A 21,894-nucleotide genomic window follows, 5' to 3' on the forward strand; every position below is an offset into this window, starting at 1 on the left:
ATATATATATATATATGTATATATATATATCTTGCGATGATTAGGAGAATTCTTCTATCACTGTAACAACAATATCATGTAATATCCTTTCAAATCTTATCTAATGCTTGTATCTTGTCATTCATTACTATGATTGCTGCAATGGATAGAATAAACCACAAAAGAAAATTAGACGAATGTCTAAACCTTTAAACATTTAACATACTTCAGATTTTGTTCTTCTCATAAAGGTAATAACTTACACAGATCAGACAAGGCGAAATTCTTTGCAGAGGTTGGCCGATTTTCAGAGGACTTTGACTTTCTTATATATATATATCTGTGAATCGTGAAGTTCCCCCAGGTTTGAGCTTCCGCTCGTTCGCTCCAGCATTGTTGCAGAGAATTGAGTTTCAAAGAATTAGAACCTTTCGTAGAATTTTCCACTTGCAATGTTCTTTGAAAACATCCCTGCATTGTCGGGTTCAGTGTGTTTTATTTTTAGTTTTTAAGCATAAAGAAATTGCATCCCGACAACCGAGAAAGGAAAGTTCTTGATATTATTCCACACGTCGGGAAATGAAGTGAAGTGAAGTGAAGTATCAGACTTCATTTCAAACATGCATCTGGAGATCAGAGTGACCTTGCAGTCCCTATCTTTGAACGCTTGCAATCGCTGTAGTGGGCACCATGGTAATTTGTTGAGTAAGTATAGTGACAGTCTGATTGAAAAATTGGTGGGTATAACAAATTTGTCAAGTGGGTTTAACTAAACAGATAGTGGATTCTATAGCCTTCAAAGGGAGAAGCTGGCACAGAAGCAAAAAATGCAGTTGAAATTTTCAGGGCATTTATGACCAGAGCAGCATGGTCAGTGTGGTTAGCAGTATGAGCAGAGCAGTGTGAGCAGTGTGGGTGGCAGTGAGAGCAGCGAGCAGTGAACAATGAGCAATGTGAGAGCAGAGAGTTTTTATTCAGCATAAGTATTGAGCAATGAGCAAGCCGCAACAAATGCATTCAAACATGACAAAGGAACCATAAATTTCAGAACATGTAGAGACAAATGATTTAAGACAAGTGAAAATTGCTTCATCCGCCAAAGCTAGGAAGTGGGTTTGGGTCAATGCCAAACAATATCTGGGCATTTTAAAACGAAGAATAGCCCATCTAAAATGGCAGCAAACAAGGAAGAAACAATTTAAAAAGAAAAATAATCGAGCCCTTCGCAAAAAACACTCAAACAAGTCTCCTCCACAAGCATGTGGCAACAAGAAGTCCAAAGGAAAAGTCATTGATAATTCTGCCTTATATAGTCCCACATCCACACCTCTCACTTGGTCATCTAATCATTATGTGAAAGAATTGTTAAATGCAAAACAAAGGTTGGAGGTTTTAGAAGCTAAAGGGTAGGAAAGAGATCATAAAATTCATATAATAACGGCTGAGAACAAGGCGTTAGCAGAAAGCAATAAAATTTTAAAAGAGCAAGTGGCATTACTACAGGAAGCTCTCCTGATAGGGAAGACAGAATGGCAACGCATGAAGGCGGATGTGCAAAACATAAAGAAATTTGTAGTGGAAAGTACAGAGGTGGTGAATGTGAAATCATCCCAGGATAAAGGGAAAATGATTGCCCAAATAAACAACCATGAAGAGAACGCAAGAGAAGAAACGAAAGGAGATTCCACCAAAGTTTCCAAAACTTGGGCTCAAGTTATTAGCAATTTTGCTAATAAGGAAGGAGAAACAAATATTTAGGTTGACAACATGCAAGATAGTGAAGGCAAGGAAAGACAAAATAGGGCAGCAAACATAATTATTAAAGGGGTGAAAGACTATGGGAAAAATGAATGTACTCTTGACCTTGCAAGAGACTTCTTGAAAGACAAGTTGTTATGGCAAGGACAAATATGCCAAGCATGGAGGGTGGGTAAGTTTAATGGGGAGAGAGCCAGACCCATAAAAGTCATTATGCCTAGCTTGCGTGATAAATATATCATTCTAAGCAAGAAACATCTCTTGAGGGGTTCTCGTTTTTTCCTAGAAGAAGATTTAACTGTAAAACAACAGGAGGAAAGAAGGGAGGAAATTTTAAAGGTTAGAGTAGCAAGAGATGAAGGAAAGAGAGCATGGATTTATAAAGGCAAAGCTGTGATAGCGCGATCTGGACCTCCTTCCAGAGCAGAGCAGGAAGATGGTAATAAAGAAGAGGCAACAAACTCTTCAACAGGAAATCAAAAAGCAAGGTCGGTATGGGAAAACAGGGAGAAAGACTCAAATGTGAGTCTTGCATGTCAAAATAAATAGCAATCAAGTCATACCCAGGTTTCCTTAAGATTAGTTTGTTGGAACTGCAGAGGTTACCCATGGAGACAAGGACCTGGGTTAGGGCCTATTGCGGAAAATAGAGACATAATTTGCCTCATAGAAACACATGAGCATGAAGGGTGCAAGACGCCTTTGTTTGAAGGATACCAGAAGATGGCAGTGTGGAACAAGGTAGCAGGGAATGGCAAAGGGCACGGGGGCATCATGGTTTTAGTAAGGGAGAAAGAAGGTTGTCTCATTCAGTTAGAAAAAGAAGACTCAAATAAGCAATTCATTTGGTTTAAAATATCAGAAAATGGAAACCACATTAGAATTGAAGCATGCTATTTTGCGCCGCAGATTTCAAAAATCTACAAAGATAGAGGGCTTGACCACAAAGATCCATTTGCAACTTTAAAAGTGGATATTGCAACATATTCGCAGCTAGGTGAAGTCCTTATAGTGGGTGATTTCAATGCTAGGACTGCAAGTGAGCAAGCTAGCATTCTTTGTTGTAAAGATGATTGTGACCCTATTTTTCTTATAGGAGAAAGTAATCATCAGCGGGAAAGAATTTCAGAGGACAAGGGCTGCAATCTCTTTGGTGAACAATTGCTTACTCTATGTGGGGCCTTTGTTTTGGCCATTTGTAATGGCTTGATTAGATGGGCAAAGTCCGGTAATTTCACTTGCAATACTTACAATGGAGCAAGTGTGGTAGATTATGTAATTTGCTTGCATGGTTTGTGTGAGAAAATGGAAGAAGTTTTGGTTGGAGATCAGTTGTGGGATTTGAAATTAGATCACAAGCCAATATATTTATGTTTCTCTTGGTTTGGAAAGAAATAATTAGAGTAAAAAATTTAGCACGTTCAACAAAATTTCCCACAGGGTAGAATTCTTTTGACCCCAGAAAATTGTAATACCTTCAAAATGACGCTAGAGAGGCTCTTCGAGAAGTAGAAAATTACAATTCACAGCCTTCATAGTCATGAATTAACACATTTAATTCAATGCGCACTTGCAAAGTCCAAACGAACAAAAATTAAGAAGTCTGAAACAAATTGCTTTCCGGTTAATGCTTGGTTTGATGAGGAATGCAAAAGGGCAAGGAGAATGTGGAAAGAGTCAAACAAGGATAACATAAAGTTCAAATCTTACAAGCAATTATTAAGCAAGAAAAGGCCGATTTCATGGTTTCAAGAAGGGAAGAACTAATCTTCCTTGGGAAAAATAATCCCAAATTATTTTGGAAGGAGCTCCAACCGAAAAAGATACAAATTGGAAATAATATTACAGCTTTTAAATGGTTTGACTATGCAAGACAACTTTATGAGCAGGTTCCCAAGGTTGACCCTCCCCCCTTGGTCAACACTGATATGGAACTCTTCATGGTACAAGAGGTAGAGATGGGTATCAAGAAGTTGGGTGTTGGAAAAGCAAAAGACTTAGCTGAACTCCAAGCAGAATATCTAAAGTGGGGCTCAAAGATTCTTGCACCTCACATTACAAAAATCTTCAACAACATCATACAACAAGGGATCCCCATAGATTGGACAACTAGTCTGGCAATACCTCTTTTCAAGAGCGGTGACGCCAATAATCCCTCCAATTATAGGACCATCATGATAAACCCTTTGTTTGCAAAGCTATTTGGAAGCATGCTAGAAAACAAAATTAGCAAGTGGGCAAAAGAAAGAGATAAGAGTGCTAAAGGGCAAGCAAGTTTTAGACCTAAACATTCCACAGTTGATCATTGCATAACTTTAAGGCACATCATTGAAAAAGTTTGGGAGAAAAAGGAAGAAGTCTTTTGTTGCTTTGTTGATTCTAAAAAAAGCGTTTGAGTTGGTTCCTAGGGATAAACTTTGCAACAGAATGGAGGAACTTGGGGTTCCTAAACATTTGAGAGCAGCTGTGCATAGGCTGTATGAAGAGGTGAAAGTCAAAATTAGAACTTCGGCAGGTATTTCTGAAAGTTTTAGAAGCGATATCGGGGTCAAGCAAAGTTGCCCACTGTCTCCTACCCTTTTTGGTTTATATATCGACAAGCTTGAGGAGTGGTTAAATTCACAAGGGGGTGATGGTATCTTTTTGTGCAAGTTTGTTATAAGGCTTCTTTTGTATGCAGATGACCTTATTTTGATTGCTAAATCAGCTCTTGGTTTGCAAGAGCACTTATTATCCCTTGAGCATTTTTGTGAAAGTGTGGGGATGCAAGTCAATATCAGCAAAACAAAAGTAGTGGTTTTCTTTAAGAAAAAAAACATAACCAACATAAGTTCTACTTTGAAGGCAACATTCTGGAAGAAGTTGTGGATTACAAATACCTTGGAATTGACTTCAACAAAAATTTAAACTGGAATGGTTGTAGAAAGAAAAGAACTTTGGGGGCTTGGAAAGAATTTTATGCTTTTCAAAATAGGTGTAGAGAAGCAGAGTTATGGGACTGGAAAACCACTCAAACTCTTTTTGGGCTTCTAGTGATTCCGGTGATTCTCTATGGTTGTGAACTGTGGGCTAGCAGTACCTCCGACATGCAGTGGAGACAAATTGAGAAAATTCACAAGCGTTTGATTACAAACAAATTTAAGATTAAAAGTGCAATTCCCTATGATATCTTGTTAAGTGAAACAGGGACTGCTCCTATTGAAGCAATTGCTATGGTGCGAGTCATAAGGTATTTAAAAAAAATTGAACAAATGGAAGAGGGTAGATGGCCTAAGGTTGTCTTTAATGATAGATTGTGCAAGAGCAAAAAAACTTGGATGCAACAAAATAACAAATGGTTTAGTAAATGGGGAATTTGCTTGAATGCGTGTCCCATTAACAACAAAGAGATAAAAGCTTTTGTTATGGAAAAGTTCCACAAACGTACTTGGGATAAGGAGCTTGGAAGAAAGAAAAATTACTATATTGAAGTGTTTAATCCCACTCATAATCATCAATTAAAAGCATATATAGAGGCCAATATCTCTTGGAGAGCCAAAATTCTTATTGCTTAGTTAAGGACTAATTCTCATCAACTCCGTTGTGAAACAGGGTGTTGGAAAAGGCCAAAGGAAGTGTGGGAGGAAAGGGTATGGATTTTTTGTTCTTCCGAAAAGGTGGAAACAAAAAAACATTTCATTTTAGAATGTGAGGCGTTCAAAGACAACAGGGAAAGTTATGCAGATATGCTGGCAATTAGCTCTTGGGATAATCTATTTAGCGAGGGGTTTGTCGAGAAGTTGGGAGCATTTATTTTGAAGTTTCACAGAAAAAGGGCTGAATCCATCAAGTAGATGAAGAAGCAATCTATCCCATAGGCTATCTTTAGCCTCGTGGACGTTAAAATAATTTCTTTCTTTCTTTCTTTCTAAAAGGACATCAGATTGAGTAATTTTCTCCAAATTTGGCTTGAGGGCTTAGATCTCTCTAATACCCTGCCAAGGTCCTTGACTTCTTTATGGCATTTCAAAGATAACATATGATTCTTCTTGAGAACCTCAGAGAGATTGTATCTATGGACTTGAAGCTTCAGAAATTTTTGACTTTATCAAAAATGCATTACCTTTATTTCATGAAGGAGCTTGAACTTGATCCTACGATCATACGTGAACATAATATTCTCTATGCACTTTGTATTGCTGACAAGGCTATTTAAGCCTTAGAACCACACTTATTTGAACCTCATATCCGCACAAAACTGCAAGAGCCTTAGATCCACAAAATTCCTTCCTTAAACATGGTTTAAAGAATGTCACTAAGATGGTCACATAATATAGAATCTCATAGACAAGGGCTTGGACAGAGGCTTAGGCTTCAAGGATCATCTAATATTTTGATTGCAACTTGGAGCTCTAGACTTATATCAACACAAAATTCGGATAGACTTTGGATCTTCATATAGTTGTAGGACCTCTTCCACAAAGTGCCATAGAGTCGCATAAATTGAAGACAATTATCCATAGAATTGGAATAAGTTGCACAATGATGCTTGCATAGGATAGAGAATACATATTACAGGAAGCATAGAACACAGGAAGCTCGCATCACAGAATATAAATGTTAGTGCCTCAAGAACATTCATGAATAGAAAATAATGAATAATGACTGTCACAAAAACTTACATGTTTACACCAAGAACTTTACCATAGAACACATACCTTTGGCCAGAGCACAGACCTTCGGTCTCTTTATAATTTCGGTCCAAAAACAATATTGTACAGGAACTTGGTCCAGAACCAAGAGTAAATATGGATGTCTCTTTTACCACTGCTCATCAATTCTCCAGCTCTGATACCATGTTGATTTTCTAGGGCACCTGTTAGAATCAAGTAACACGTAATTTTGAGTAACCACAATTGCTGTGTACCACTACTATATTTACAACAGTAATCAGTATGTAATCTATGTTGCCAGGAAACGTGGGTGCGGGGACGGGGACGGGGACGACATTTTTGGAAACAGGGTGCGTGGGTTCGTCGGGTAATATAATAATATTAAATTTTAATAATTATATTTTATAAATTATAAATTTATAATTAATAATATATATGAAATTTGAATTTGTATATTTTTTCAACTTTAAACAAGAAAACTTTAATGATAATCATTTAAACATGCACATCATTGAACATTCAACATTGACATTGAAATTTCAAAATTTATCACCAAAAAACTGTTCTTTTGAATCTTTTCCGTGTAACCATGACACTGTGACAACTATGTGAGAGAGCTCAAGGCTACTACTAAAACTGAAAATTCAAAATACATACTAGGATAAATGCTAGACTCAGCTATTTTGGTGAAACTTGGGACAGATTTTGTCACACACAGGCTTTAAAATAACTATGCAGCTTAGGTTCATTTGCAAGGATGCCTATCAATGAGTCAGGCTGTGGTTGTACATACCCTTCCTCCTACACAGCCAAGGAGTGTTAGCATTTCTGCCTCCTGCTCTAATTTCAAGACAGCTTCTCTCCTTATTGAAATTGCTCATTCTGGCTGGAGCTTGAGCTTGTAACTTTGCTTTGAATGTTTATTCTCTCCCATATAAAAACACAATTTTTTCATAGGAGATTATTCTCAACCTAATAGTGGTCCATAATTTTCTTGATGTCTAATCATCCACTTGCCCCATGCATGGTGTGCTCTGTGGTAAAGCAATCCCAAAAACAGTGGCAGCCTTACCCTTCCACAAAACACGCTTATCAGTGTTTGTTTCCCAATAAAATGCACAGCAGCCATCTGATGGCTTGAGGGATAGTTTGTCTTTGAGTGCAAAGCTCTGCCTGAATATTAATTATCTAAACATAAAACATCGTCGCAGTTTTTAGAGATTACTTGGTGTACAAGTCTGTAGAGACCATATATGATTTAGGCATATTTTCCTAGTTTTAATCTTAACATGATGTTATCAGAATGCTGTGAGAAATTGGCAGATTTTGATACTTAATTTAGCCATTGTCCAAAATAGCCCTTTGCCATTTAACAGCATCAGCGGATTATAGCTTATGGCTGGTCTCAATCCTACTTTCTATTTGACCGAAAATGTCTGAACCTGTATGTGTGCATTTACAGTTTATAATTTGATGGTTATTTGGCTCGGGAATGAATGTTTCATTCCAAATTGATTTATAAGAATTCTTAAAAAACAAGACTTGTAAAAAACTTAAAAAACTGGGTGCGGGTACCCGTGCAACATAGGTTTTGATGGTAAGGACTGTGGAAGAATGCTTCATTCCAAATTGATTTACAAGAATTGATTTAGGGTTTTTTAGGTTTTGTTATAAGTTATTTTTTAAAATTCAATAAAAAAAATTATTTGAAAATTAAATTTTTAATATAGTTTTTTTATGAAGAACCCAAAGAACCCGAAGAACCCAAAGAACCCAACCCGAAGAACCCGAAGAACCCAAGAACCCAAGCACCCGAAGAACCCAAGAACCCAAGAACCCGTTAAAGGAAAAGAACCCAATTTTTTTTTTGAAGAACCCGGTTCTTCTGGGTTCGTCTGGGAAGAACCCATACCCGAATCCGGTACTTGGGTGCGGGAACCCGGGACGGGTTCGAGAACCCCACCCCCGAGTGCGGGTACCCATGCAACACAGTATGTAATTAATGATACTGATCCCACAATCTCTTAAACCACTTACAACATAGTTTGATCTACTTAACAGTTGAACTCGAATTATAATAATCCTGCTACCTAATGATGCCCTAATTGGGCTCTCTGTCTCGCTGTCCTCACAATTATGTTTCCATGCTTGTCTACTATCCAGACTGAAATGTTGTCCAACAAGCCCTTTGGAAGTACTATGAAAATTCGGCTAACCCCGAATCCTATTGCAACAATTGATGTTATTTCTTCTATTTGTTAATTTAATTAAACAAATTATTTGCAGTGTGCTACGAAAAATATCAAAATAAATACATTGCTACCTTCACAAATAAAATATTGTAGAAGAAATAAAAACATTGGAACAACTAGATGCACACACCCAATATGACAATATTATTTTTGGATTAAGTCCCCAGAAAAACCCAACTCGAGAAAATCTGTGTATCAGCTGAGGGTTTTAATATTATGCAATAGTGAAAACTAAGTGTAATCTATGGATGCTTAAACTAGCAATCCAAACAGAGAAATAACTGGCAATAATAACTAGTGAGAAAATTTTCTCACTCCATAGGTGATCCAACACTGACCTCAGCGCAAATTGAGCTGTTCCTTGCTCCCTTTGCATAATCACTATGTTAGTTTACGCAGTTATTGCGTCCCACAAGCTCGGAACTGCGCCTCTTCTCACTGTCTCGTCAGTTGCTGTTTGGGAAATTGATACTCTTTGCCTCCGGACCCTTTGCCCAACTTCTGGCTCAAAATCTCGACTTCTCCCCAACAAATAAAAAATCTCCCCAAGAGGGCTCTGCACTGGCTCTCTGTGGCAATCACTCCCTCTCTGCTGTGTTCTCACCGAAAGTGGAAAAACTTCCTCGGTCTCACTATCTTTGCCCCTCTCTGACTGCTTCGATCTCATTGAATCACCTCTGACAACTGAATGCTGCTACTCTGGAGATTGATTTCCCAGCAAAACTGAATGTGCAACTGATTTGGTGTATCTTCTCCAAGGCCCATCGACTTCTGCTGATAATCCTCTGTTGAGACTTCAACGACCATGATTAAATCTTAATCGATGGTTAGGATTAACTAGAAATCGTTCCATGTACTTTTCTACAACGTTCTCAGCATGACTTAATTAATTATGATTAATTAATCATATTTCCTAAGTTTAGACTTAGGAAATATTAAAAGCTGACTAATAAATCTAATTAAGTCATCTTTATGTGCAATTTCTAGAAACGATTTCTGGGTTTTGGAGAATACATGTATTTTAGTCTCTCCACCAAATCTTGTGGCTAGAACACATTCAATGCTACAAAATCTAACACTCCCTCTCAGCGAGCAATGTGCTCTAGTGCTGCAACCCATTGAAACAACACCCTGTCTCTGCATCATCTCCTATCACACTGTTGGTGTTTCGCAGCTGCTGCCCACCAACCATTGTAGAACTCTGATATGTGCTGCATCTGTGCTACTGCTGACTCTGTTGAACTACTGCCAACACTGCATCTGCACTGCAACTCCCTCTCCATATGCTGCTACTGCAATTGCAACATCTGCATTTGAAAAACATCCTAAATACTAAATCAACTGTGATCTGTACAAGTCTTCTGACTGTTGCTAGTAACTGCGTTGTCACTGACGCATCTGCGCTGCCATTGACTCTGCACTATGCCAATTGCACCGTTGCCAATTCTGCACTGTGCTCCCCAGCATCTGACATGCAACTAGATCCTGCATCTGTCACTTTGGCATTTGATTGCATCTACTGCCACTGATCCATCCTGCTACTGAAATATTGTGGGTCCCTGTAGCAAGGTATTGATTCAAATGGTGGACCTCCTCAAGAATCCTGTCCAGCTGTAGCACTCAGGGGCTACAAAACCAAGTCACCCCATTTCACTCTTGGGGTATGTCAGCAAACATGGCGAAGTCTTCCTCTAGCCTGGAGGAAAGCCTATCAATCTCTACTGAGGCTACCTGTTGGTCCTGCTTCTCCTCTTTGTCCTTCTTCCTCAGAGGACATTGGGTGCCATACTGGCATTGGGTGCTATAGTGGCCAAGCTCACCACATCTGAAGCACTTGACCTTCGACAGGTCCTTCTTCCTCTTTCGTTGCTCCCCCTATCCCTGACTAGGACCCTTTGATGCAAGGGCCACATTCTCCTCCTCCTTCACCTGCTTTGACCCACTGCTACTGCCACGGATGGAGCTCTTAACTAAGTCTTGCCTCAACTCCTCCTGCTGCAAATCGACCCACATCTTGTCCCACTTTGGCAAGGTTTCTTTGCCGAAAATATTTTGGACGAATACTTGCCACTCCTCAGAGACACTGTTGAGTGTCAATCGTACTAGCTTTGTGGCTTGAGGTGCTGCTCCAACACCTAACAACTGATCCCGGATCTCCTGAATCTTGGTGAGGTAGGTGTTTATGCGTTCCCCTTACTACATCCTGCTGCGTCTCAACTTTTTCTCCAAGTACATCTTCCGCTGCATGGAAGTGCCTTGGTACAACATGGAAAGTGTATCCCACATCTCCTTGACCGTTCCTTGGCTTGCTATATGTGATACAATGTGAACTTGAACATCGTCAAGAATCAACCTCTTTTCTCTCGCCATCTCCTTTCGGTATTCCTTCAGTTGATCTGCATCTTGGGGAATAGCTACCACTGCATCAATATATGGCTTCAGGCCATATTCATCTAGAAGGAAGGACATCTTCGCTTTCTAGATGACATCATTGGAAGCACCGTCCAACCTGTCCTGATCTTGTAGTCCGATAGTGGCCATCTCAGCAAAATAAGTCGAAATCCTTCTCTTCTCTTTTGCTCAGCTGCTGCTAGGCTTTACGCATTCCCTGTTGGAGTGAGTAAATATGATCACAACAACTGCTAATCTGCAAGAGAAAATTGAACTTCTGAAGCCAAAAGCCCCCTGAGGAAATTTCCCTCAGTGTGTGCTCTTTCTTCCTCTTGATGGTATTTTGCACTAGCAATTGCTGCAAAATACTGCGTCCAACTAGAGATCTTCTCGGCAAGGAAAATACTGGCTGCTCTCTCTACCTCTGGTAATCCTCGAACTAGAGAAATCAGATTTCTCTGTTGCCTCTCAGAGAAATCGATTTTTCCTCGTAAAATTGACCCTCATGGCCAAGAAACTGCGTTGCCTCTGAGGGTTTCGAACTGTTGCTTACACAGAGCTACAAAATTCCTCTTCCCTTCTGCTACTGAGCTCTTCGGCTTACAATCTGCGCTTTGATACCATGTGAAAATTTGGCTAACCCGAATCCTATTGCAACAACTGATGTTATTTCTTCTATTTGTTAATTTAATTAAACAAATTATTTGCTGTGTGCTACGACAAATATCGAAACAAAGACACTGCAACCTTCACAAATAAAATAATGCTGAAGAAATAAAAATGCTGGAAGAACTAGATGCACACACACAATATGACACCGTTATTTTTGGACTAAGTCCCTGGAAAAACCCAACTCGGGAAAACTGGTGTAGCAGCTGAGGGTTTTAATATTATGCAGTAGTGAAAATTGAGTACAATCTATGGATGCTTAAACTAGCAGTCCAAACAGAGAAATAACTAGCAATAATAACTAGTGAGAAAAAATTCTCACTACATAGGTGAGACACTGACCTCAGATGGAATTGAGCTGCTCCTTGCTCCCTTTGCGTAGTCACTGCGTCAGCGTACACAGTTACTGTGTCCCACAAGCTCGGAACTGCGTCTCCTCTCACTGTCTTGTCAGTTGCGTATGGGACACTGATACTCTTTGCCTCTGGATCCTCTGCCCAACTTCTGGCTCAAAATCTTGACTTCTCCCTAGCAAAACAGAAATCTCCCCAAGAGGGCTTTGCGCTGCCTCTCTGTGGCAATCATTGCCTTTTTGCTGTGTACTCACCGGAACTCGAAAAGCTTCCTCCGACCTCACTATCTCTGTGCCTCTCTCACTGATTCGATCTCACTGAATCACCGCCGACAACTGAATGTTGCTACTTTGGAGATTGATTTCCCAGCAAAATTGAATGCTCAGCTGATTTGGTGTATCTTCTCCAAGCCCCATCGACTTCTTCTTATAATCCTCTGTTGAGACTTCAATGACCATGATTAAATCTTAATCGATGGCTAAGATTAACTAGAGATCAATCCATGTACTTTTCTAGAACATTCTCACCATGACTTAGTTAATTCTGATTAATTAATCATATTTCCAAATATTTCCTAAGTTTAGTCTTAGGAAATATTAAAAACTGACTAATAAATCTAATTAAGTCGTCTCTAGGTGGAATTTCCAGAAATGATTTCTGGGTTTTGGATACATGTATTCTAGCCTCCACCAAATCTCGTGGCTAGAACACATCCAATGCTACAAAAACTAACAAGTACAAGCCGCAACTTCCAGACTCCTTCCGCTTAACCTGTTCATTTGCTATTCAGTCTTGGCTGACCCGCTGCACCAGATCCTTAATTAAGCTGTGTTTGAGCCCTAACCAGTCATGGTGTTGCGCTAACCAGGGTGCTGCAGGGAAGAAACAATCCGGTTGCAGTGATGTGGATTGCCTGTAACAACTCGCTGCTCTCTTCACTGGCTTTCTGTCCAGTTTGTCTTGCTGTTCCAAGTCTTTGACTGTGGTCTGACAGAATCTTCTTTACTGTTGTAAGAGCCCTGACTCAGTTGCCAATAATTCTTGTAATCTGCTGTAGGGAGCTCTTAATACGGCCTTAATAATTGCCACAGGAACCCTCGACACAGAGGTCACTGGTTGCTTCCACAGAGATCGCTGTCCAAGGCACAATCTAAGATCGAACTCAGTCACTGTGTGGCAACAAGTCTGCAAAAGGGGGGTCACTGTCTGAATTAGATGCCTACAGGAATTCACTCTGATCAGACAAAATTTCTTGCCTGTTTCTCTGCTTCCACTGGTACCCAAATTTGTCCTTCAAAGTTTCCGCGTTGAACTTACAATGGTTCAGGAGGGTTTCTTCTGTGTAGTTATGTGCCTTTAACGTGCCTTCTTACGGCAACAATAATTCGCTGTGTCTCAGAATTAATCCTTCGCTGGTCTGAGACAAAGATTATTGATCAATATAATCCCCATAACTTTTCCCTTGCTGACTAGGATAGAACCAAGCGGCTTCAAGTGAATATGTTGGTCTAGAACAAAGAAAAGAAGTGACTAGCTAGGGTTGGATCACCTCCACTAAAACTAGGAGTGACTAGCTAGGGTGGGATCACCTCTACGGAAACTAAACAAGGAGAAAAGGGGTCTTAAAACCCTTAGAGCCTTAGTTCAATAAAACAGAGATAATTCAATCCAATTCGATCATGAGAAAATGAACTTATCTCCTCTCTTATTTATAAATTTCTCATGGGGGCTTTCTTCCTTGATCTAATGTGAGGGGTTACTACTGCAACCCCCAATTTGGGCTTTTTGCCCTAGCTACCGCAAAACTTACCCAATGTTGCCCCAAAACACTGGATAATGGGTTCCCCCCTTTATTAACGACTATAGCCTATGAGGTTGGATAGGCTACTTCGTCTTCCCTTGGGCCATTAATCTATAGGGGACATTACACGGTGAGCCTTTTAATGTTAATAAACCACTGATATATTAATAAAATACATCAAACTGCAGACCAAGTTAGACAAGAGAATATGGGGGGCTAAGAGCTGAAGGAAAGGGGCAAAGTCAAGGGTGCTTAAGTCAAGGAATAAATTAATATATTCCTAATGCTATGATTTTATCCTAAGTTCTTATGTAGTGGGAAAGGGGCCCCATGAGTGCCATGTGTCAAAATGGGCCCATGCATATACAACCTTTTGGGCGCTATATGGGCAGATGGTTGAATGGACAATTTTGTACATATAATATATATTATACATATTTCTCTAGGTTATTTATCTTTCATGATTTAATTAGAGCAGATGGTTGAATGGACAATTTTGTACATATAGTATATATTATACATATTTCTCCAGGTTATTTATCTTTCATGATTTAATTAGAGACGGCGTATATTGTATACCAAGTCTGTGTTTGCACTTTGCGAGATGATATCCAATGTGTGTGTCCAGATTATTTATGTTTCATGATTTAACTAGAGACCATATATATTGCATATCAAGCCTGTGTTTGCACTTTGCGAGATGATATCCAATGTGTGAGACGTTGCTAAGAGGCTTATGTAGTATGCATTTGCAAGAGTGTATTGGAGTATCATTTTGAGGAAGTTCTTTTTTTGGAAAAAATTGATTAAACATTACATTTTAGATTTGGAAGAGTGATGAAAGAGAGAATTGAGGAGATGTATCAGTTATATCTGATTGTAGGAAGATTTACTACAGACGTTGGTGTGCAAAATTATTCATTGATGTAATCATCTTTTACATTAATAATCAATACAAACTGCCAGGATTTAGTTTCTATATTTAACAACTATGTATCTCAAAAATGATCCTGCAAAATCCATTTGTTCCATTTAGGGATAACCTCTTTTAGTTAATCTGGTATTTAATAGTAGTGCTCCATCATATCTAAGCTCCCAGCGCAATGCCACTGCGATTGAAAAGTACTAATAGATCAAGAAGAGGAAGACTTAGGTATCAGGCAATAAAATAGTTAGAAATATCGAATAAGCAACTGTACTTTTTATTTTTTTTTATTTGACCAGAACACAATCTGCCCTTAATAATTTAAAGCTAAGGGATGTCACGTGTTTCTTATTGCCTTCAAAAGCCATTGCTGAATGAATGATTGGGTAATATCAGACCAGGTTCTCTGTTTGACATATGTGAATTTTTTGTATATATTTATATTTTGAAATGCCTTGTTGGAAATATTTTTGCCTATAAAAAGCATGCATATGTTTTAACTTTTGGCTCTTTACATAAGTGCCTGTAACTGTTGTTACTTCTCTCCAAAATATGCCCATTGACAATTTGTTTCCAAAATGTGTGCATTGACACGTTTTAATCCTGGGCAGTCAAAATAACTCCCTCTTTCTTTCTCTGTGCCCATATTTGTTCCTAAAAGGATAAAGCATGCTTCAGAATCTCATTTAATGAATTTGCGTATGTAAGATTAATGCTTAAAGCTTAATGTGTTTAGAAGAGCTTTTTTTTTTTCAAATGTATATAGATTCTTTTAAAATTGCTCTGGAGAAAAATATGTAGTGTCATTTGAATATGGTGGTAGATATCTGACTCATATAAAGCTCATTTTTGGCAGAGTCAAATTATTCAATTGGCTGGACAAGCAGCTACACAATTAGCAAGCCTAGTTGCCCACAGAGCTGAGAGCCAAGAGGGATCATCTTCTGACAGTCCTGAAACCCTACCTATGGGTGATCTGCTTTCACTATATCCTTTTTCTGAACAGATTAAGGCTAAAAAGAAAGATCGCTTGGCTAAAGTTGATTCTGCTGAATATGCATTTGCAACTCTCAAAGGCATCAAGGCACTGACAGAGTTGTGTTCAGAGAATCATGCTTACCAAAAAAGAATAATTGAATGTGGCGGACTTTGTTTACTTAAACATTTTATGATCAGTGATGATTATGAACAACTAGCTGCAACTGAAGCATATGATGCATCCAGGCTGCCCGAGCGACAAGATCAGGTTTCTAGTTCTGCAGATAAAAATGCTAATCTAAAAGCAAATAGCTCGTCAAGTGTACGTGTGCCTTCTACTGGACATATTCGAAAACATGCTTCCAGACTTCTAAATATTCTCTCACTTCATTTAGAGGCTTCAGAGGTAATTGCACAAGATAAAGTTTGGTGCAAATGGCTGGAGGACTGTGTGGACGGACAAATCTCAGGGTGTAGTGATTTAAAAATTCGCAGCTATGCTCGAGCAACTCTATTAAACATACCAAATACCAAGTCAAATGGAAACAGCACTGCCTATGGTGATGGGCAAAGAACAGGCATGGATATTCAGCGAAAAATGTGTCCTCGATACGAGGATATGATTTTCCTTGTAAATCCAGAGTCCTCTCACTTTAACTGTCAAACATATGACAAAATAAATATATCCCAAAGCAGGACATCAGGCATGATGGATAATAAGAATTTAGATCACATGCGTGTGTCTCCTCATTCAACAGAAAATGTTCATCAAGATATTGATTCCTCCAAGGAAGATCTGAAACCTAGCATTTCTAATGGCACATTTCAAGATCCACAACAAGAATCAGGTCCTTTTTTAGATGTTGTTTTTGTGCATGGACTGTGTGGAGGGCCTTTCAAAACCTGGCGTGTGACAGATGATAAGTGTTCCAGTACAAGTAAATCAGGGTTAGTTGAGAAGATTGATCAGGAGTCAGGAAGAGAAGGAACGTGTTGGCCTAGAGAATGGCTTGCAGTTGATCTTCCTCAGACTCGCTTACTCACGGTTAAATACAAGGTATATATTGTATTTGATGATAAAGATGCTGATTTTTTGTTGTTGTTGTTTTTTTGCTGTTAGGATAACAGAGAAATTTGATTTACATCATGTTCTAGTGTATTGTGCATCATAGTCATGATACCGTGTCAGAATTTGGCTGGAACCATCTTTTGTACTGCATGCATTGATTGTCTTTTATAGGCTACATGAAGTAAAGCGTCTTTGACAATCTGAAATGCTGCTAGCTCTTTTAATTTTGAAGCTGGCCTTCAGGTTCGGGCTTTCCTCTGATGTGTGCATGCTACCACCTGGTTGAATGGTTCATGCAGACAAATCTATCTCAGTGGTCGGGAGCTACACTGCCACTTGAGGTTAGTATGCTTTCATTGTGGGAATAGGCTGCTTTTCTTGATGTTTTCAGATTGAATGGTACTACTGTTAATATCATAGTTATTCCAACTTTATTAATTCTGTTGTTATGTTATAAATTTTGATTACTTGATTTTATAATCCCCTCTAGCATGTTGGAGTATCGACCATTCATTGTCTTTTATATAGGAGCTGCTCTTGCATTCCCACATTGTATTCACACTGGAAGTATCCTTTAGTCTGTTTGACCTACTTTTGTGGTCATTTGTTGGACATTAATAAAACTATCTATTCTTAATCCTATCCTTCCAAAATTTCTCGACATAGTATCTCATTTTTTTTCTATGTGTTGTCTTGTTGTAATGAAAAAAGACTTGAAAGCCTTAAATGTTATGAATAAAGTATATATAAATAATAATAGACATAAACCCTACTAATAATTTAGTAGGGTTGAGGCATGTCTCTACAGACATGACCGCTTGTGAAAGGGTACTTACCTGACTATATATACAAGACCCTCACTCTCAATTGTAACATCATTTTTATTCATACATTTTAATATATATTCTTGTATCTTCAATGGAGATCTTTATATTCCAAGTCAAATGGAGTAATTAACCTGAAGAAAGAACTTCGTTTGTTCCATTTGGTATCAAATCCATTCGATCCTCTGGCTGCTTAACCGCTGCACAGAGCCACGTTCTCCGATCCAGGTCTTTGACCGTCAACATCGTTGCCGTTGAAGCGTTTCGCTACAAGAATTGGGGTTGTCCATATCACCATTTAGGCCTTTGGACATTTGATAAAAAATAAAAACAATAGTAAAAAAAAGGAAAAGGAACAAGATATAATTTGTCGATGTAACTTGTTCACAAACAAAGTATTGAACAAGTCTAGTGTAAACTCTAGATAACTAGATATGTATATGGGAACCTGATATAATTTGACTTTGTGATATGATTGTTTGATGTCTTGTTTAATGATGAGTAATGAAGAGTCCATTTCAGAGGGAGAGATCCTTGATAAGATGCCAACACCTTTTATTTCTTTATGGAAAACTGATTAGAAGTTCCATGATTGTAGAATAAAACAATGAACATCTAATGTTATTGAGCTAACAGTTCTTTGTTGGCAGGACTAATTTACCCCTTACAACTCTAGAATCCACCTCTTGTGTAAATGCATTTTTAGGGCATTTGGATTGCATTGATGAATTATTATGGATCCTTGTATGCACTTTGAGTTAGACAGAGTCTGGTCATAGTTGGGATAAAGACATAATGCTGCTATATGAAACAAGCTTAGGCTTGTGATTGCTACCTCCTTGTATAAGAGGGAGAAAAGGTGAATATGATATATATTTTTGCTCTAACACTTGTTGTCTTGTATGAACAAGAAAACAAAGAACTTCTATAGTATGCTTCAGTAAACTGTGTGAGCCAGTACCAGATACGAACAACCTGATTTGTTTTTAAGAAAGCAACATGGATTGATAGATATGACCCTTTCAGACGATCTGGGTTGATTGAGAACACTGAGCAATGCTGTTCCTCCTTGGTTGAGTTCTTGGGGTTAGGGAATGGAACTGGTGGGCTCCTAGGGATGAGAGACCTTTGACTGATAGGGTGTGTAGAGATATGGGATCTCCCCTAGTCAGAGTATGCCCTAGTTAACATCCTGCCCACTTTGTGGGATAACCTCCCCATCTGGCCAGTGGGATGAGGGACTTGGCATAGAGTGTGATCCCTACGCCTTGTAGTAGGTGGATTTCACCCAAATTGGTGGATGCAAGTGTTTAACTGTCTGACTCTCTAGGGTCAGGATGGGAATATCAGGAACAATAAGGTAGAGTGTGATCCTCACCTCAGGTAAGTTGATCTCACCTATTGTCAAGGACTTTTGGATAGAGTGTTAGGGTAGGTCTGATCTCACCCATTGTCTTTGGATACAAGGTGGAAGCAGAGGGCTCCCTTGTGGTGATTCTTCTTCTTTGGGTTCAAAAGTGTTCGATGCAAGATGAGCATAGATGACAACGAGACATTGGAGATGTGAAGATCAACAGAGACAATAGGATAGGCATGATCCTTGCCTCTCATGGTAAGTGGCATCCCTCCTATTGTCTGTGGTTTCCGGGTGGTGGCATTGGCTCCCCGGTGACGAGATTCCCAAGTAGTAGCATTGGGATCCCCACTGGCAGATGTTGTGGGTTGAGCCAGGCTCCTTGATGTGGTTCTAGGTTCAACAAGGCTCCTTGATGTTGTTCTGGAATTAGCTTAGCTCTCCTATGTTGTTGTGGGTTGAGCTAGGCTCCCCTATGATGTTAGATTCTTCTTCTTTAGATCGAGATTGTTCAGCTGATGATCAAAGGATGGATATGTGATGTGATGGATATTTTTGTTGATATGTGATAGGATGGATATTTTTGTTGATATAGCTGAGATATAGGTCATATGATTTGACTTTGAATCTAGTAGGGTTTAGAGATCTGTGATGGGTCCCATCAATAGGTATCTTTTTGAGTTCATTGTGCTATCCTCCAACCCTTAAAACTCTCATTTTCTCACATTAATTTGCATTTTTAGCCATAATATGCTTAGTAGGAAGACTAAAAGGTGTTTGTCATATTGTATGGCCTAATGTGATTAATATGTAGGTCAAAGAAGCATTTTTGGAGATATTTACCATGCAGAGGCTTGATGGAGACACCTAGAGAGAATATAGGGAGCTTGTCCACCTCATTAACTCCCTAACTTGGCTTGAGATCATAGAATCCTCTCCAACAACTCGAATTCACTAGCAGCCGAGGAACTCCAAGTGAATGACAAGGACAAAGGGAACTAGATCCACAAATCTCGAGATTTTGGAGGGGAGCATTCCTCCTTTCAAGGAAGCTGCCCCTCAATCATTTTTGTATAAGTAAACTTGCTGAAAGGCTCATTAGGATTCAAATTTTTGTTGCAGCTAGGAGTAGCTATTGAGAGCCTAGTGCTTGACATTGTTATTCTTAACTTTCATATGATGTATGAGACTATTATTTTTTGTTAATGAGAAGTTTACCATTGATCTGCATCTGAGTTAGTTTTGGAGGGTTGAAACCCTTGGGTTTGGGCCCAACCCAGAGGCTTTAGTCCCTCTCTTGTATTTCCTTCTTGTTCTTGTTTCAAAGCATTGCAATCCTTCTCTTGTTTCAGTAGATATTATATCATAAAAACTTGTAATTGTAGGCTTGCCTATCACCTCTCTTGTGGGAAGAGTGATTGGAAAGATCTACAATAACAACTCAAAAATATTTGTTTATGATTTCTTGGAAATGGATAGATGTTAGTTTTCCTGCTTATTCTTTGCAATTTATTGTCCATGATAATTTGTCTCACTGGATTTTTGGTCAGTTGATGCATGTATTTGGTTAGCTGCAGTGACTGTGTTGACCTGCAGGGGTGGGCACACCTTTCCACATCCACCTGGACCTTTTCCATCTTCCTCTTAAGTACCTCACCTTACTTCCAAATTCTGTCTCTGAATTCACTCTCTTGAGGCAAATGAAGGACACTATGGGCATCATCTTTGGTATGAGATAGACCTCCGAGGGGTACTAGGCTTGGCTAAGGGGCTCCCATACCCTTTATTCATCACCTTCTACCTTCATCCACCTTTCTCCACCTCTAGGACACCACTTCCATCCTTCAAACGCTCTTAGACCCCCTCTTGTAGCAATGTAGATCCTCCTGTAGCACCTTCTATAACAACCCTGTAGCTTTTTACTTCTTCAACCAGTTTTGCTCCAAACTTGGACTTTGGCAAAGTCGAGTAATAGCCCCCAAACTGTGATTTGATGATTAGGGAAGACTTTAGGACCATTCCAACCTCCTTCTTTCCTCACTGCAACCATCATATAACAAAACAAATTTAGAATTAGTATTTTTATTCATAAGTATGTTAAAAATTTGATTCCTTATTTTCAAGCAAGTGTGAGTAGATAAATGATGCATACACATAGGTTATTGATTTGATTAAATGTGCCAGTAGAGTAGCATGATTTACTTTTGCAAGTAGATTAGCCTTTCCCTTTCATGCAATGTTAATTAGCATTTACATTTAAATGAATGGCATTTTCGCTTTTGTAGTTAGAATCATGTTCATTTATACTTTCATGAGAAGTTTTCACTATAGTTAGTTGGAGGAATGGTCTTTGAATACCCTGGTTTGATTTCATGAATAGGAGTGACATGAGTAGAACCTAACCTGTTGTGCATATAGCATTGTCACCTCTAAGATTGTACGAACTCTGGGTTGATAGTTAAAGTTGAGAAGCATTTGCGAGTTGCAACATCCTTGGTGCAATACCAGGGCTTATCAGTTTGATCTCCCCTACCATTAGTTATGAATGCCTCTTATTTTATGCGATGATATGAGATGGGTCTTTTCAATGATACAACTATGATTGAGATATGTTCTCTCAAGATTCATTATGATGTAGCTATGATGGGATAAGGCTTATGATGATGATGAAAAATTCCTCCCTAGCTGAGAGGGAGCGTTGAAATTGGCAGCTAGGGAGAAATTCCTTAAAGAAGACACAGTTGAAATCAATTAGTCAAAGAATATACATCTCTCTCTCTCTCTCTCTATATATATATATATATATTATGCTTATATTATTGTGGAAAATTTTTAAGGGCAAGATGATCTGAAATTCATCAAAAGAAATATATTTAAAATGAAATTCAA

At 38.8% G+C, this 21,894-nt stretch overlaps 1 protein-coding gene across 4 annotated transcripts in view; it reads left to right on the forward strand.

Annotated features, from left to right (window-relative positions):
* LOC149243012 (alpha/beta-Hydrolases superfamily protein) overlaps nucleotides 1-21,894 on the forward strand; it is a 135,517-nt gene that overhangs the window by 21,242 nt on the left and 92,381 nt on the right. For 3 of the 4 annotated variants that reach the window (XR_016246679.1, XR_016246680.1, XM_089374400.1), the window contains exons 3-4: nucleotides 15,637-16,815; nucleotides 17,127-17,168. Coding sequence is in view for 1 of the 4 variants with exons in the window: in XM_089374400.1 (XP_089230526.1) it covers nucleotides 15,637-16,815; nucleotides 17,127-17,168 (1,221 nt within the window). In the remaining 3 variants the exon portion in view is untranslated. Of the gene's footprint in view, nucleotides 1-15,636; nucleotides 16,816-17,070; nucleotides 17,169-21,894 lie in introns of all 4 variants that reach the window. The other variant, XR_016246681.1, reaches the window with a different exon arrangement.

The sequence above is a fragment of the Pinus tabuliformis genome, chromosome 8 (genome assembly GCF_031772625.1).
Source record: "Pinus tabuliformis cultivar Carrire ecotype Pingquan chromosome 8, CPIR1, whole genome shotgun sequence".
In the NCBI taxonomy this organism is placed as follows: Eukaryota; Viridiplantae; Streptophyta; class Pinopsida; order Pinales; family Pinaceae; genus Pinus; species Pinus tabuliformis.